The 16,833-nt window shown below is 44.8% G+C and overlaps 1 protein-coding gene across 1 annotated transcript; it reads left to right on the top strand.

Moving 5' to 3' along the window:
- Window positions 1-979: 979 nt before the first annotated feature.
- FUCA1 (alpha-L-fucosidase 1) lies at window positions 980-15,397 on the top strand. The gene is made up of 8 exons (XM_024554378.4): window positions 980-1,410; window positions 4,315-4,449; window positions 6,522-6,659; window positions 8,570-8,675; window positions 11,262-11,462; window positions 13,152-13,339; window positions 14,482-14,581; window positions 14,800-15,397. The coding sequence occupies exons 1-8, from the start codon at window positions 1,028-1,030 to the stop codon at window positions 14,938-14,940; spliced, it is 1,392 nt and encodes a 463-aa protein (XP_024410146.2). The 5' UTR covers window positions 980-1,027; the 3' UTR covers window positions 14,941-15,397.
- The last annotated feature ends 1,436 nt before the right edge of the window (window positions 15,398-16,833 follow it).

Genomic DNA, 16,833 nt, shown 5'->3' with positions numbered 1-16,833 from the left:
TTGGGATCCTTATACTTCCCACACCTGATGGCCTCACTTCCTGTCTGCGCATGCACTGCATGTATGGATTGTGGGGGATTTGGTGACCACCTGCCAGAAAAGGTTCACACAGGTACTCCTAGGGCCTGGGGCTCTTTGTTTTGATTTTTTTTTCAATTACAGTTGACATTAAATATCATTTAATATTTAATGATTGATATTTAAGTTGACATTAAATATCATTGCATATTATTTTCAGGAGTATAGCATAGTGGTTAGACAATTATACAATTTACAAAGTAGTCCCCCAATAATTTCAGTACCCACCTGGGAACCATAGTTGTTACAATATTATTGACTATATTCCTATGCTGTAGGGCATGGGGCTCTTAATTTTTATTACTCTAAAAACGTTCCTTTGTGGTGGCTTGTACGTACATGGGTCTTGTTTTTCCAATTAGATGTTAAACTCTTTGAATGGCTCCAGAATTCTCAAAGCAAGTATTAGACGGGCAAAATGGTCACACCTGCTCTTCCTCTTTCAGCACCCACTGTTCTCCCTCCTCTTCCTTCATCATGCTTGTACCATCATTATTCTACTTTGTTATTTCTACCTGGACTGTTACAATGCCATTGCATCTGGCATTCCTGCCTCCAGGCTCACTCTTCTGTACTACAGCTTAAAAAGTCCCCTACGGCTCCCAACAGCAAAACGCACTACTCCCAGTTCTCTGCACACATCAGGCCTTCCACAACCCCACGATTTAACCTCATCATGAAGTCTCTTCTGAAGTTTTTCTGAGACCATCGGTGGAGCGCTGTCAACGCCTCCTTGCGTCTTTCTCTCTTTAAGCATCGGAGGGCGCGACAGGTACAGCGGACTAGAGGGGATGAGACACCGTAGCCGAAAGGCTGGGGCTGACCCGCCCCTTTTTCCTTCCGAGCCAATCATTAGCTAGAGTGGGCGGGGCCGCGCACCCGCACTGGCGCGTTAGGAGGGGATGGTGGAGGCGGGGAGGTGGAGAGACGGGGAGGTGGGAAGGAGGAGATGCGATCTGCCGAAATGAAGTCGCGGGCGGTGGAGACCCAGCTTCTACTGCTGCTGTTGGTTCTCGGAGCGGCCGAGTCGGCGTTCGGGGCTCAGCGCCTCTACACTCCGGACTGGCCGAGTCTGGACTCCCGGCCACTGCCGGATTGGTTCGACGAGGCCAAGTTCGGGGTGTTCGTGCACTGGGGCGTGTTCTCGGTGCCGGCCTGGGGCAGCGAGTGGTTCTGGTGGCACTGGAAGGGTGAGGGATCGTTGCAGTACCAGCGCTTCATGAGAGACAACTACCCTCCCGGCTTCAGCTACGCTGACTTCGGGCCGCAGTTCACGGCGCGCTTCTTCGACCCAGACGACTGGGCCGACCTCTTCCAGGCCGCCGGGGCCAAGTGAGTGCCGCTGCATGTGCCGGCAGAGCGCGTCCTCCCGGGGTCGGAGCGATGGGACAGGGGTTCGGCAGGTTGGGAGCCAAGCTGGGGCGACTTGCCCAGGCTCACACAACCGTCTGTCTGACTTAAGGTACCCCCAGGTCATGTGTTTTGTCCCCTGAAGGATGCAGAATTGAATGTGGCATGCCATAAGGAAAAGGTGCGTCTGGGTTGAGGATTAGAAGAAAATAAAAGTTTCAGGCCACTGCCGGATTGGTTCGACGAGGCCAAGTTCGGGGTGTTCGTGCACTGGGGCGTGGGTGGGTGGGAAAGCCTTCAGTGTCAACACCTGTGTGTTGAGAGGATGGAACTAGGTGATGCCTCATTGTCCATTCCAAGTCGACAACACAATCAGGATTTTAAGCAAGTGGTATGGAGTGTGGTCCTAGTTCAGCTGTGAACTTCAACATGGCATTTCACCTCTCTGCAGGCCCCTTCCAAGGCTACAGAAAGGGATTATATTAGTACCTTTCAGTTTTAACATCTGCGAGAGGGAATGGGAAGGGAGTCCTGGTGTACAATGTTTTGGGACAACAGTACAGATTCTCATTCATCTGCTCTTCTCAATGCCTTGCACGTGAAAGCACTCCAGAGGTGTTTGAATTGTTTTGAAAACTGTGGGAGCTTTCTTGTGAACGGATAGAGAACTGAAAGTGTAGCGCGCTGAGGTGGGGAGGAGAGAGACAAGGACCTATGAGATTGCTGAAGGAGTAATCCTTGAGGGCAGTATGTGGCCAGGTGTTAGTTAAGTCAGGGAATGGTTACCCTTAGCTTCTAGGAGGATTAGTTTGGCTGCTGGGAGGGACGCGGGTTGGAGAAGAGTAAGACTGGAGACAGGCCAGGTCTTCTGGCTCCGGGCTTAGAGGAGCCTTTGACCCTTGTCTCTTCAGTCATCTTCCAGGTTTTAGTTCCTCTTGGACTTTACGATTTCTTGCACTAAGCAATTACAGTGATGTTTAGTGTATGGGAATATGAGTCTGGAATAGACAGAGAAGGTGTTCTCTATCTTCTAGGAGCCTTAGAGATCCAAAATTCAAAATCGGAAAAAAAAATTTAAACTGGGAAACATTCTCTGTCCAGACCTCTTTTCATGGACTGGGTGACTGGCCCAGGTAGAGGAAGGGAACTGATGTCCAAGACTCCAAACCTCACCACTCCAAGGTGAAGGCTTTTTCCCCACACCAGAAGTTTGTATACCATGGCCAGAGGGATTGGTCCTCTGCCTGTTTTTGTAAGTTCCATGAGATGAGAATGTTTTTTTACATTTTAAATATTTTATTTATTTATTTTTAGAGAGAGGGGAAAAGAGGGAAAAGAGAGGGAGAGAAACATCCGGTGTGTGAGAAATACATCTATCAGTTGCCCATCATACTGGGGACCCGGCCTGCAACCAGGCATGTGCCCTGACTGGGAGTCAAACTGGCGACCTTTCATTTGGTAGGCCCGCACTCAACCACTGAACCACACCAGCCAGGGTGATTTTTACATTTTAAAAGCATTATGGCCCACAAAGCCTGAAATACTATCTGGCCCTTAAAGTCTTAGAGCTCCCTCACTAGCCAGTGATTAAATTATCTCGCCCCCCCCCCCATAAAATCAAATGAGATATTGAGTAATTTGGCAGTTATTTTAACCCTTGCCTTTCTCCCCAGCTTGTTCAGACTTTTGTCACCTCTGTAAATGAGAGGCTATTCATGTAGGCTTGGGAAAACAAATAGCTTACTCTTTTATCGTCTGCTATTTCCTGTGGAGGTTTCTTTCTTCTTTAGAGCAAAGACTTAAGAAAAGCTAGTCAGCCCCATTTGGTGTGGCTGAGTAGGTTAACCATCATTCCCACAAACCCAAGGGTTGCAGGTTCGATTCTTAGTCAGGACACACGCCTGGGTTGCAGGCCGGGTCCCTGGTTGGGATTTGTGCAAAAGACAACTGATTGATGTTTCTCTCACACATCAATGTTTCTCTCCCTCTCTTTCTCCATCTCTTCCCCACTTTCTAAAAAATAAATAAATAAAATCTTTTTTTTTTTTTTTAAAGAAAAGCTAATCATTAATTCCCAGAAGGGTTGAAGAAGGAGAGCTGAGGCGCTCATCTTTTCCCACGGGGCTTCCTCCTCGGCTGGGGACTAAGGACTGTGGCTTCCTGAAGTTTGCTTCCATTTCTGGAGCGATAACCGTGAGGAGCTGAGACTGCAGCAACTCATGTTTCCTGTAGACGAATATATAGATGTCAATGTGGACAAACGACTCCATCTTTGTGAGCCCCCCACTCTCTCCATTCAAGCTTTAACTTTGACCAAGCTCACTGTTCCCGGCCAGCACTCACAGGCCTTGTAGTTAATGACTACTGTGTTCTGTAAGCCTGTGCAATGTCATCATCCAGATTCCTGTCAGCGGCCAGAATGGCATAGCAGCCCAGACAGACCTCAAAGCAGGCGTCAGTGGCAATGCTAAGCAATTACCCATCATAGGACCACTAGGAGGCAGGGTTCCTGGCTCGTGCTGCATTCTTTGTCCCTTGGCCTTGTCACTCATTACTGGTTCAGCTATTCTGTAAGACACGTACTGTAGTAACTAGAGCAGCGGAGAATGTGCTGCGCAGAACTGCCAGGGTTGTCCATCTACTCCGACTCTACGTCCCTGTAAGTGAACCACCCTGTAATCAATTCCGTTACACTCTCAGGAGTTGTGCACTTCGTTGTGGTTTGTTTTGTGTTAAGACAGCTTTTCAGTCTGGCGGTCACTGTACCTCCATTTCATACTCATAGAGCCAGTTCCAACCATTTCCAAGGCCTCGGTCATGCTGGGTAGGTTCCTGTTCATGGCCCACTGCCCACTTCCTTTGCTCATATGCTTTTGCTGTCCACAGGTATGTAGTCCTGACAACAAAGCATCACGAAGGCTTCACAAACTGGCCAAGTCCTGTGTCTTGGAACTGGAACTCTAAGGATGTGGGGCCCCACCGTGATTTGGTTGGAGAGCTGGGAACCGCCATCCGGAAGAGGTGTGTGTCTGTACAGTCCGTCATGGCTTTTGATCTAGCAGCCATCCGCTGTACCCTGCCTTCTCCACTCTTGGGTATTTTTGAAATTTTCATTTAGCAAGGAAGCCGAGGGGCTTCTGGCCTTGGAATTAGCAGAGTTTGATGCTTGGCAGTTTTTAGGTGACCAAAGGTGACACCGTCAGAGAAGCTCCTGGCGCTGTCTAGTTGGCTGAAGGATACCCAGCATAGACCACAGCGGCCCCTTTGTACTCTGAGAAGGATACTTTTTGGAAAGCCTTCCGACCCAGGCCCTTTTCCAGTGTCTGATGGACGCCAGGGACTGGGTCTGGCATCTTTGTGTCCCACTTAGTCATCAGCACAGATCTTTGCAGGCATCCGGGGGGTGGGGGTGGGGGTGAGGGGGGGGCAGCTGGGTAAATGATAGATCAAGAGGGAACTGAAAAGGGTAGTTAAAAGGGTAGTTTAAAGCAGCAAAAAGTAAGGTAAGGTGCCACTGAGTTGATTCTAATTAATGCTCCCTAATATTTGCCACTGAGAAGTAACTTCCCAAGATCGAAGAGCTAGGTAGTGGCAGCGGCGGGATTTAAAACCAGGTATTCCGGTTTTGGACCCTACAGTTGCAGGTGTGTTTCCCTGTAAGGAGGAGAAGTGGTATTTGCCCAGTCTCGGCTCTGTTGTGATTTGGTAAACTTGATGTCCTATTTAAGGGGTGGGCCCACTGCCTGTGTGTGTAAATGAAGTTCGACTGGAACGTGGCTGTGCCCATTCATTTACGTGTTGTCTATGGCTGCCTTCATGTCACAGTGTCGGAGTTAGGACAGAGACCACAAGGCCTGCAGAGCCTAAAATACTACCTGGCCCTTTAGGGAAGTGTGTGCTGACTCCTGCCACCTGTTCAGTCCTCAGTTTCCCAATGATGTGCATAGATAATTGTCCTGCTATAAACCTCCGAGGTGTTGATTAGGTTCAGACTTTAGGGTACTTGATTTTCATCTTCTTTGTATCTCTTTAGTTTCCGAGTCACATGGCGAAATAACTAACTCCAGCTCTGTCTGCTTGGTCTGCGCCGTCGCGATGCACCTTACTGCTTCCTTGCCTCCCAGTGTTCCTCTCACCAGTCTTAACTCCAGCGAGCTGGATTGTGTATGAAAAATAGGTCACTTCAGCCAGGTTTCGCTTGGGCTACAATAACAACTAATAGTCAATATTAGATAAATGAAACAATAAACCCACAATCATTCATTTCAACTATGTGGAAAATGTTACTAATGATTTTTTTCTGAGGGATAAGATTTAGGATATGTTATTCTTTATACTTTTCTCTATTTTTCAGTATCTCTACAATATGTATTATGATTGACAAAGAAAATACTTTTTTTTGAATGGACCGTATGTTATTGTTGAGATAATTGATTTAAAAGTTAAAAGATGGTTTAAATGACCTTTGATGTTAAGACATTTCTGTATAGCCCTGGCCAGGTAGCTCTCAGTTGGTTAGAGCATGGTCCCGATCTGCCAAGGCTGTGGGTCTGATCTCTGGTCAGGGCACGGGCAAGTATCAACCAATGAGATGGAGAGCAGGATGCAGTGGGGGTGGGGGGAAGGTTAGTGGGTGGAGGGATCAAGCAAAAAGGAAAGGACTCATGGACACGGACACCAGTGTGGTGATTGCAGGGGGAAGGGGTACAAAGGGGCTAAATGATAATGGGGAAAATACAATTAAAAATGTATAAATAAACAAATAACCTCAGGGAAGTGGGAGAGAATCAACCAATGAATGCATAAATAAGTGAAACAACAAATTCATATTTCTCTTTCTCTCAGGTCAATAAATTTAAAAGTTTAAAAAATATTTATGTATAAAATGGAGTTATGCGTACTATCAAAAACATAGTAACCAATCCTTTTGACTGACTGATAAGAGATAATTGAATGGTTTTGGGTGCCCCCTCCCACATGCCCTCATGTGGGTGTGTCTCACTGAGGTGTAAGAATGCTGCCACTGATTTTTCATAAAATAGACCATTTTTTCTTTGCTATGCAACAGCTGCTGTCCTGTTTTTCCGTTTAAGGAACATGCGCTATGGGCTGTATCACTCCCTCTTCGAATGGTTCCATCCACTCTACCTACTGGATAAGAAAAACGGCTTCAAAACACAGTATTTTGTCACTGCGAAAACAATGCCAGAGCTTTACGACCTCGTTAACAGGTAAAACACAGGAATATTTTGGGGCTAGGCCGTCTCTAAGGGAAATCAGAGCTTTCTGTAGGGCACTGGTCTGTGGGGGAAGGAGTAGAGGTGGGGAGTGAGAAACATCTGGGGCACATCAGCATAATGAAAGTGGTGGTTGCATTGCGATAGCATGTAGTTTTCCTCCTGCTCTTCGGAACTTCTGTCATGTGTTCATATTACCCTTATAAATTGAAACAGTCAAACAGACCTGGGATGGTAGGAAGTCAGATCCCTCCTTCGGGCCCCTCCGCGCCTGCCGTTTTCTTTGTCAGGACCTCGGAGAGGCAAAGCTGTTGGTCCCCAGGCCCCAGGTGGGAGTTGGCCTTGGGCAGATTTGCATTTGAATCCTGGCTCCTGTTGCTTAAAAAGCCATAAGCAGATCACCCTTCTGAGCCCCAGAGTCTCACTGTGCAGTGGGGATAATAATGCCTCCTTATAGGGCTCAGAGTAATATGTGAAAATATCTGTCACCGTGCCTCATACAGAGTGTTATTATTATTATTAATATTCTTAAAGTGATCACTTTTACTTTGGGATTTGTGTCGCCCTTCTCACACCTGGGGGCTGCTAGAGGACAAGGAGCAGCCATCTCTGCCTGGCCTCTCACTTAGAGAGGCTCCCGGACTCCATCCCGGTGCTGTCTCTAAGCAAACAGTACGGCTGTAACAGAGCAGCAGAGGCTTGGAGTCAGAACTGGATCTGGAATCCGTTCATTTTCCTACTGGCTGTGTGGCCTTGACCAAACTACTTCATCTTCCTAATTGGCTGTTTTTTACCTGTGAAATGGGGATGATTTACACCGTAGGATCATTGTAAGAACTAATGAGGCAACGAATATGAAACGTCTGGTACAGGTTCTCACACACGGTGAAATACAGAGTATGTTATATTTCGCCTCTGAAACAGGCAGTCTTTTTCCTGGAGTCTGTTTGCTGTCCTGATTATGGGCACTGTGTAGGAATTGGCAGCAGGCAGACTTACATTTGAATTCCAGCCCTTGTTTCCTGACAAGCTTTTTCACCTAAAACAAATTGCCCTGCTGAGCTCAGATTCTTGCTCTCTAAGGTGGGACTAATAATGCTTACCTGACAGGTACATACTCACACTCGCACCTCATAGGACTCAGAGTGATAACACGTGAAAGGTGCAGCTGTGCCTCAGGTGGTTCTATAAACCCCTTATGGTTGAAGCTTTGGGTAGCTGTCCAGAGATATGCATTGGACAGAATAGTTCAAGCTCTTAATACATCTCAAAAGTAGAAACCTTAATCATATAATTCTGGAGCACCATTTTTTTTTAAAGATTTTATTTATTTACTTTGAGAGAGAGAGAGAGGAAGGGAGGGAAAAAGAGAGGGAGAGAAACATTGATGCGTGAGAGAGACATCCCTCAGTTGCCTCTCACAAGCCCCCCCAACCAGGGACCTGGCTCACAACCCGGGCACATGCGCTGACTGGGAATTGAACCAGTGACCCTTTGGTTCACAGGCTGGCACTCAATCCACTGAGCCACACCAGCCAGGGCCAGAGCATCATTCTTTTAGTTGGAATTAGTTGCTGGAGGGAGACCAAATTGTATAATACTGATTACAACTCTACTTTTTGAAAAGACATTAAAAAAAAAAAGATGAGGGAGAAATATTCCAAAATGCTATATATTCAACAGTGGTTATGAGAGCAGAGGCATTTTTTGGGTAAGTAGTGGTTTTTGTCTCTTAGTTTTCCACAATCTCTGCCCTGTGATAAGTTACAGTATTTCCAAAGTGGAAGAAAATTAATCACTAATTATTCTTTTGCAGTCCTGACCGTACCGCAAAAAATGATTCGTGAGACTTCACTGCGCATGGATTCGGGCAATAAGCTTTGTGCTAACTGCGTGTCTTTCAGGTATAAACCTGACCTGATCTGGTCCGATGGGGACTGGGAAGGCCCCGACACCTACTGGAACTCTACAGGTTTTCTTTCCTGGCTCTACAATGACAGCCCAGTCAAGGTACGTGATTGTATGGCTTCTCTCTTACTTATCTGTTGTGATAAAAAAAAAAAAAAAACAAACAAACCGTAAAGAGACAAGCTCTGGAGTAATGACAACAGCAGCGATAATAGCGATGTTCTCATGGGGGTGCTGGGGACCCAGGGACTTCACGGATGGTAAAGTCCCTTCACCTTTAATTCTGTCTTTCCCCTTCCTTTAAGTAGAAACTTTCTTCTTCTCCTTTAATTCTTGATATCGACAACACAGGTTCAAATCTTGTTAAAATTAATATACCAAACCAATAAAATTAAATGGTAGGAGTAAAATGCAAATATCTACGACTTCACCTACTCTTTGTTGATTATGTAGTTTACCTCTCAAGGGGAAATTTTATTTCCTTTATATCCAAATTGTTGAGGGAACTTTGTCTTCCTCCCACATCACCCCCCACCCCCAATCAACACTGTCACACCGCACAGTAGCGGTCCATTTACAGTTTGTCCTGTGGCACACTTACAGAGCGGCGGAAGTCGTAGTCCTCACTCTAGGAAATTTCAAAAATGTTACACATTCTGAATTTGTTGTGGGTCTAGAAAAATCTAAGTATAAGAACAGTTTGAATTTAGCTGTCTCGGTAGATTCATAAACCTCTCCTTGGGTAACTATTACTAAACTCAAAAAATGGGAAGAGAGGAAAAAGGAAAGAGGTCCTATGTGACAAACAGGGACAAACTAAGAGTGGTTTTCTAGGACCTGCCAAATGCGTGGGGACTTTTAGTGGCACAGCATCATGGTTCTCTGCCAAGGGTCCTCACACAAGCTGGCATAGCTGTGGACCCTGGGGTGGGATGCTGTCGACCCTGGTTTCCCACTCTTGTTTTGAATGCTTGCTTTTATTTTTAAAAAATTTTTTATTGATTGATTGACTCTAGAGAGAGAGGCATGATCTGTTGTTCCACTTATTTATGCCTTCATTGGTTGATTCTCCTATGTGGCCTGACCGGGGATTGGACTTGCAGCCTTGGCTTATTGCGACAACGTTCTAAATCACTGGGGGATACCCAGCCAGGGCTATGAATACCTTCTCATGCATTCAGAAAGACTGTTATTGTGAAGCAATAGTCACTTTAGGAAAGCATTTTTAGGAGAAGTAGACCCTTCTCCTCACCATTCCCTCTGCCTGTAATTCCTGTGCTTTCTCTGGGTCTTCGCTCAGAAGTCCTCAGTTTAGCGCATTCACCCCTCCCGCCACCCCATCTAAGACTGCAGTGCGCCCCATCAGTCACGCTGCACATCTTTCCCTGCTTTCTCTCTCTCTCAGCACCTGCTTGGTCTAACATATTCCAGGTGGCATTTACGTGGTTTATTATCTGTCTCTCTCACCGAAGTGTCAACTTTATACTGTATAAGGGTAAGGGTTTGGGTCTGTCTATTGCTATCCCCAACCCTGGAACAGCTTTTGGCTTAGTTAGGCACATCATAATATCGATCGAATCTAAACTAAATCCGGCTCCTGACGGTTTATATGCTCTCCTGGAAGTGTTAGGAAACATCCTGGGTCAGCGTCTTCCATTTATGTGAATCCCTAGGTAATGAACTCCCATGTAATGTCATAATTGTTCACACATCTGTCTCCCAGCTAGTTTCCGCTAGATCTCGGAGGGCGAGAACTGTGTTTTATTCACCACAGTTACCCCAGCACGAGCCTCCTAGTGGTAGGAAACATTTACACTTATGTATTCAGTGTAATGATTTCTCATAGTTCAGCTAAACCGTGAAGGGAGGAAAAGAGTATTTGATTGTGGACTTTCTTTACCTAGGTCAGGTAGTGGGAAGTAGCCTGGGCTGGGCTCAGATACCTGATTCATAGCCTCAGCTTTCTGAAACTGTCTGGGGTTATTACCTCGGGCAGGTCTTCCCTCCATTTCTCCTCCTATAAAATAAGTGGTTTACAAGATAATCTTTGAAACAGGCTGTCCCAGCTCTATTGTGACAAATCGCTGGAACAGGGTTTCTCAGCCTCAGCACTATTGACATTTAGGGCGGCGTATTTCTTTGTTGTGATGAAGCTGTTCTTGACGTTGTAAAAAGTTTAACACGATCTCTGGCCTCTACCCACTAGATGGCAGTAGTACCACCCCAGTCGTGACAACCCAAAATGTCCCTTAGGCTTTGCCAAACTCCTGGGGGGCAAAGTGGACCCCAGCTGAGAACCACAGCTCTGGAAGACCAACAGTTTTCAGCTGGTGCGCTGCAAGAATGTTTAAAACATGCCATTTCTGACTATTTAGTCAGGGGCACTGACCTCTTTTCTCTTAGATTGTCAAATTAAAAAATACAACAGCCCATATAACAATAATCTTAGAATGTGAATGAGTCAAAATTATACCCATTTTGTCAGACTGGCAAAAAATATATTTTGTGGCGTGCTGCAGAATTTTCGTAATTAGTTTATGTGTGCCACGAGATGGAGAAAGTTGAAAACCGCTGCTCTAGACTAGGACAGTGCCTTGCTTCCAAACGGACTCTTAACGTATCACACTGCGTTATGTAGGGAAGACGGGCGTTTGACCCTCTGTGACCCAGCACGCTTCCCTCCTTTAGGATGAGGTGGTAGTGAATGACCGATGGGGTTTTAACTGTTCCTGTCACCACGGAGGGTACTACAACTGTGCGGATAAGTTCCAGCCGTCGAGTTTGCCGGACCACAAGTGGGAGATGTGCACCTCCATAGACAGGAGGTCCTGGGGCTACCGTCGCACCATGTCAATATCTGACACTTCAAGTGAATCTGACATCATCTCGGTAAGACCCCCGTGAGTTAGCCCCGTGAGTCACTTAACTGCCGTCTCCAACTCGCCTTCTAACTGAGCGTGGAAGGGCTCTGGGTGAACGTGCCCGCGGACAGGACCCTTTGGGTTATTGAGCGTACTCAGAGAAACCTGTCCCGAGGGAATCGTTTACCACAGAGGAGGGTTTCATGTACAAGTGTGTTCTTCCCGGGGTTATTCTCAGTTGGGCATGTGGGTTGTTTCAATTTCTTGTAACCATAAAGGGATAGATAAGTAGATTTGGGGGGTTGTCCTTCATCATTAAATTATGTATTAATGTGATATGGGTAAATGCTCAGAGGGTTGAGTGGAAAAATAAGTTAACTCACAACTATGTAAAATTAACTACATGGAAAAAAAGACTGAAAGGAAACATAAAAAGTTAATGGTGCAGTGTCTTTGGGGTACAGTAACAAATTCTCCTTTTTAGAATTTTCTCTATATAACCTTCATTTTTCTGGGTTTCGCTGAAGTACACCTGTTTGAGGTCACAGTAAACAAGTAAACACACACACACACCCCACTTAGAAACCTTGAAGAATGTACCTTAGTCCCTCCTCATTCTCAGGGATATGATCTAAGACCCCCAGTGGATGCCTGAAACAAAGGATAGTGCCAAACACTCTCTCTCTCTCTCTCTCTCTCTCTCTCTCTCTCTCTATATATATATATATATATATATATATATATATATATATGTGTGTGTGTGTGTGTGTGTGTGTGTGTGTGTACATATATATGTATATACATATATGTGTATATATATGTATATACATATATGTGTATATATATGTATATACATATATATATATAAAATGTTTTTTCCTATAGTATCCATACCTATGATATAGTTCAATTTCTATATTAGGCACAGTAAGAGATTAAAAACAATAAATAATAATAAAATAGAACAATTATAACAATATACTATGGTAAAAGTTACGTGAATTTGGTCTCCCAAAATACCTGATTTTATGTACTCACCCTTCTTGTGAAGATGCGAGATGACACAATACTTACTTGATGAGACGAAGTGAGGTACTTAAAACTAATGAACTGTTTATTTCTGGAATTTTCCATTTAATATTTTTAGACTGCAGTTGACCGGGGATAACTGAAACCAAGGGAAGCGAAACCGCGGATAAGCGGGTCTCTTTTCAGCCTGTTTTCCCGGCAGGGCAGCATCCACAGTAATATAATATAGCCCAGTGCATACAGAGCGTCCTGAAAGGCTTCGGATCTCTTCTATCTCCCCAAAGCCTCTACAGCGCCCCCTCAAATCTCTTCTCTCTGACCCCCATAGTCTCTCTGTGTGACTCCATGCAATCCTGTCACGGCCAAGTGCTTGGTTCTCAGCTCTCCTGCGTGCACTTTGTGGCTTCTGACACATGACACCTTCCCCCCAGGGAAATGATCACCCCCTAGAATTCGAGTTAACATATTTCTCCATCTTGTAGCAGGATTTTCAGTTTTCTTATATAATCCTGTCTTGCTTTTATAATGACAAAAATATATAGTATTTTTCAAAAGGGTAAAGGATATTCAAAAAGCAGGGAGAGAAGGGGCTCTAGATTCTTTTTCTTCTCTTAATACCTGTGTGTTCTAGGCATTATGCCAGGCTTAGAATTCATAACTAGGATTTCCTTGTTTCTGCTCTCTCCAGGAACTGGTTCAGACAGTAAGTTTGGGAGGAAACTATCTTCTCAACATTGGGCCGACTAAAGACGGACTGATTGTTCCCATCTTCCAAGAAAGGCTACTTGCTGTGGGGAAGTGGCTGCGCACCAATGGGGAGGCCATCTACTCCTCTAAACCGTGGAGGGTTCAATTGGAAAAGAACGAATCTGTGTGGTGAGGCTTATCTTCGGTCGTGTGCAGGAACGGGACTATGGCCCATCTTGAACTGGCATCTCCATGGGTCCACGATGTTAGAAGCCACACTGGAAGTCATCTTGAAGAATCCCAAAAGCTGTTCTTTTGCTATTAATTTGTACCCCAGTTTGTGGTTTAAGCCACCAGGATATCTGTGACTAGTGAGGCAGTGATAAGCTTGGTGCAAAAAGCATCAAAAAGCATCAGTCAATATACTTGACACTTTACTTGTCTTCCTAAAATTAGTGATAGCTAATAGTTGTGTAGCACCTACGACATGCAAGGCTCCGTTCGAACTTCTTTCCACCCATTTAATCCCCTCAACAAGCCCACCAAATAGCTACTGTTATTACCCCCACATTACAAGTGAGAAAGGGACCCAAAGCGGTAATACCACTTGCCTAGGATCACAAAGGTAGTACATGGAGAAGTCACGGTTCACACTTGGAATTGTGGATCTAGTTATTTGATCTTGGACCTGAGGTTTTGCAACTGCAACGTGGGGTGATGATGCTTAACTTCCTAGAGCTGTTGTGAGGGTTAAATGAGATAATGGACGTAAAGCTTCCATCAGGGTGTCAGGCACCTATGACACGCTGATAAAAGACACCTGTCCGTGTCGTACCACACGGCACGGGTCCTTGGGTCAGGGCGAACACGTTCACCCCTCGGTTTTGCATGAGCTTCCGTTTAGTGGTTTTCATCCTCCTCTGTAAGCATGGTGAGATCTCAGAATAACAACTGTGTCTTCATTGCGCATCTTGCCCTTGGGATATCCTCTGATGTTTTCATGCTGATTTGGCGTTGAAAAGATTTGAATAATAAGGCAGCTGGCTTCAGTGGGAAATAACTAGTATAAGGGTTAAAATTTTTTCAAGAAAACTTATAACCCAATAGAGAAGGAAAATAGAAGATATCCCAGGAAGAGGCTGCTTTCTTCCCACAGACCTTAATTGGTATTGAGTTTGGTGTCTGTCACTGGTACCACCGGTATCAGTGACAGACACAAGGTCTTGGAATTGGTAGTTACTAGCAAGGGGAATGTATCTGGTTATGTGTAATAAACTTAGGTGTCACGGTAACAAGCCAGTTATCCAGATAATGACGCTGTTCTCCCCCAGGTATACCTCAGAAGGAGCAGCTGTTTATGCCATTTTCCTGGAATGGCCAGAAAATGGAGTCTTACGTCTTAAATCCCCCCAAACTACCTCTAGTACACAGGTAAGGAGCCACAGTCAGTCCTTTCAGAGATGTAACCATTTTTAAAGGAATTGGCAGGTCTTCTCTACTTTTTTCCTCCCCAGGCTCCCCCATGTTTATTCCCCCTTTGGACCGTCTTCCCTGCCCTGGCCCAGCTTGGTGGTTTTCCTCCATTTTCAGGCCTATTCTACACTCACTGGTGCATTAATGTTTTCTCCATTGCCCTTTCCTTTCTTCAGATAATTATGCTGGGAATCCAAGAAGATCTGAAGTGGTCCAAAAATCCCCATGAAGATCTCCTCATTTATCTGCCCCAGTTACCACCCTCTGCTCTCCCTGTTGAGTTTGCTTGGACCATAAAGATGACGGGAGTGGAGTGATCATTGGCGTTCAGGAGGAAGGGGACACCATCTGTTCCCTGTTTTGATTTTCTGCTTACGGTACCATTGTTGCAATAAACTCCTCTTTCCTGTCCGGCGATGGCTGTCCAACACATTTTCATCACAGGAACTGAATGCCTTACTCTGATGTCTCAGTGGCTCGAAGATGGGAGACACCTCACCAGCATGTCTCTCTCTCATCAGTAGAAGAAAGCGCCAAAACAGTTAAGCGTTGAGTTCATCCTTTCCTAACTTTGGAAATTATCTACAATGCAACCTTCCCTCCATTCTCTGTTTGATGACTGGCTTACCCAATGACTTCAGATAAAGAATAAGCCAATTCACCATGTTGCCTATGAGAGGAGATTTAAAGGATTTGTCAAGCTCAACCACCTGCTATTGATTGATTTGGCATCAGGTGTCAACAGCACCCCCTCAAAGAGCAGGAGAGCCTGGAGGCGAAGGAAAAGGCTTGCAAGGTTAACAGCTCTTCAGAAGTTTCCAAAGGCAGCTGAGGGCTCTGAAATTCAGTCTGTGTACAATGATACAATGAAGAAAATGGGTGTGATTCTGCCCTGCTTTTTAAAGTAGAATCAAATAAATGTTAATGTCAAGTCATTTCTACCAAAAGACACGTGATAGCTTTCTTTTCCCATTTGCTGTATGGACTGCTCATAGCAGCGTTACGTTTCTGTGTTTGAAATGAAATGTCTTTGGTTTTTCTGTTCCTCACTTCTAGTACCATTCTTCTTTTTTTTCCTTTTTCTTTTTCTTTTTTTAGCATCAAGAAAAAAAAAACCCCAAAAGGGAACTTTATATGGAAAAGCTTTAAAAACATTTAAAGAAAAAGCATTTACCATAAAGAACTAAGTACATGCAAACACTTTGGTCATGGGTTTTATTCTAGGTCTGGGGAAATTTGGGAACTAATTGGTAACAATCGTTTCATTCATACCACGGGTGAAGAACAGAGAGGTGGCTTCTTATATCACAAATATCTTCTTAAGGAAGAAGTAAATGACCCATTGTATTGTTTTTACAAATCACTCTTCACTAATTGTTTTTCACTAATCATTTTTATATTCATTGCATTTATAAACACATTTTCTATTTGAACAGGATAAATAAGTAATTTCAAAAGCTCACAGTATGTAATTCCAGGCATTATCATGGAAAAGTCTACAGGACAGAGAGGAATCTGACATCAAGGCTAGAAGAGCTACCCTGACTGGTGTGGCTTTAGGGGGTTGGGCACCGTCCCACAAACAGAAGGGTCACTGGTTTGATTTGGGTCAGAGCACATGCCTGGGTTTCGGGCCAGGTCCCCCACTAGGGTCATGTAAGAGAAAAACGATTGATGTTTCTCTCCCTCTCTAAAAACAAATAAATAACCCTGGCTGGTGTGGCTCAGTGGATTGAGTGCGGCCTGTGAACCAGAGGGTCGCTGGTTTGATTCCCAGTCAGGTCACATACCTGGGTTGTGGGCAAGGTTCCCAGCAGGGGGCACATGAGAGGCAACCACACATCGATGTGTCTCTCCCTCTCTTTCTCCCTCCCTTCCCCTCTCTCTAAAAATAAATAAAATCTTCTTAAAAAATAAAAACAAAATTGTTAAAAAGCTGGAAGAGCCTTAGACTTACACTCTCATCCTAGAGAAAGGAAACTGAGGGACATGGTGGGGAAATGGGTTTGTCCATTGTCGTATAGCTGGTCTCCAGCCAAATCCAGTACCATTCTTTTGAGTTGACTACCAGTTCAGCCCCTCATTGTGATAGATCTAATCAAATGTTCTATGACTTTAACAGATATATTTAGAAATCTCTACCCAACACTTAAGGAATATTTTTCTCGAGCGCATACGGGACATTTACAAATGTAAATACCACAGAAGCA

This window comes from Desmodus rotundus, chromosome 3 (genome assembly GCF_022682495.2).
Source record: "Desmodus rotundus isolate HL8 chromosome 3, HLdesRot8A.1, whole genome shotgun sequence".
NCBI lineage: Eukaryota > Metazoa > Chordata > Mammalia > Chiroptera > Phyllostomidae > Desmodus > Desmodus rotundus.
This window is presented reverse-complemented; position numbering and strand designations above follow the sequence as displayed.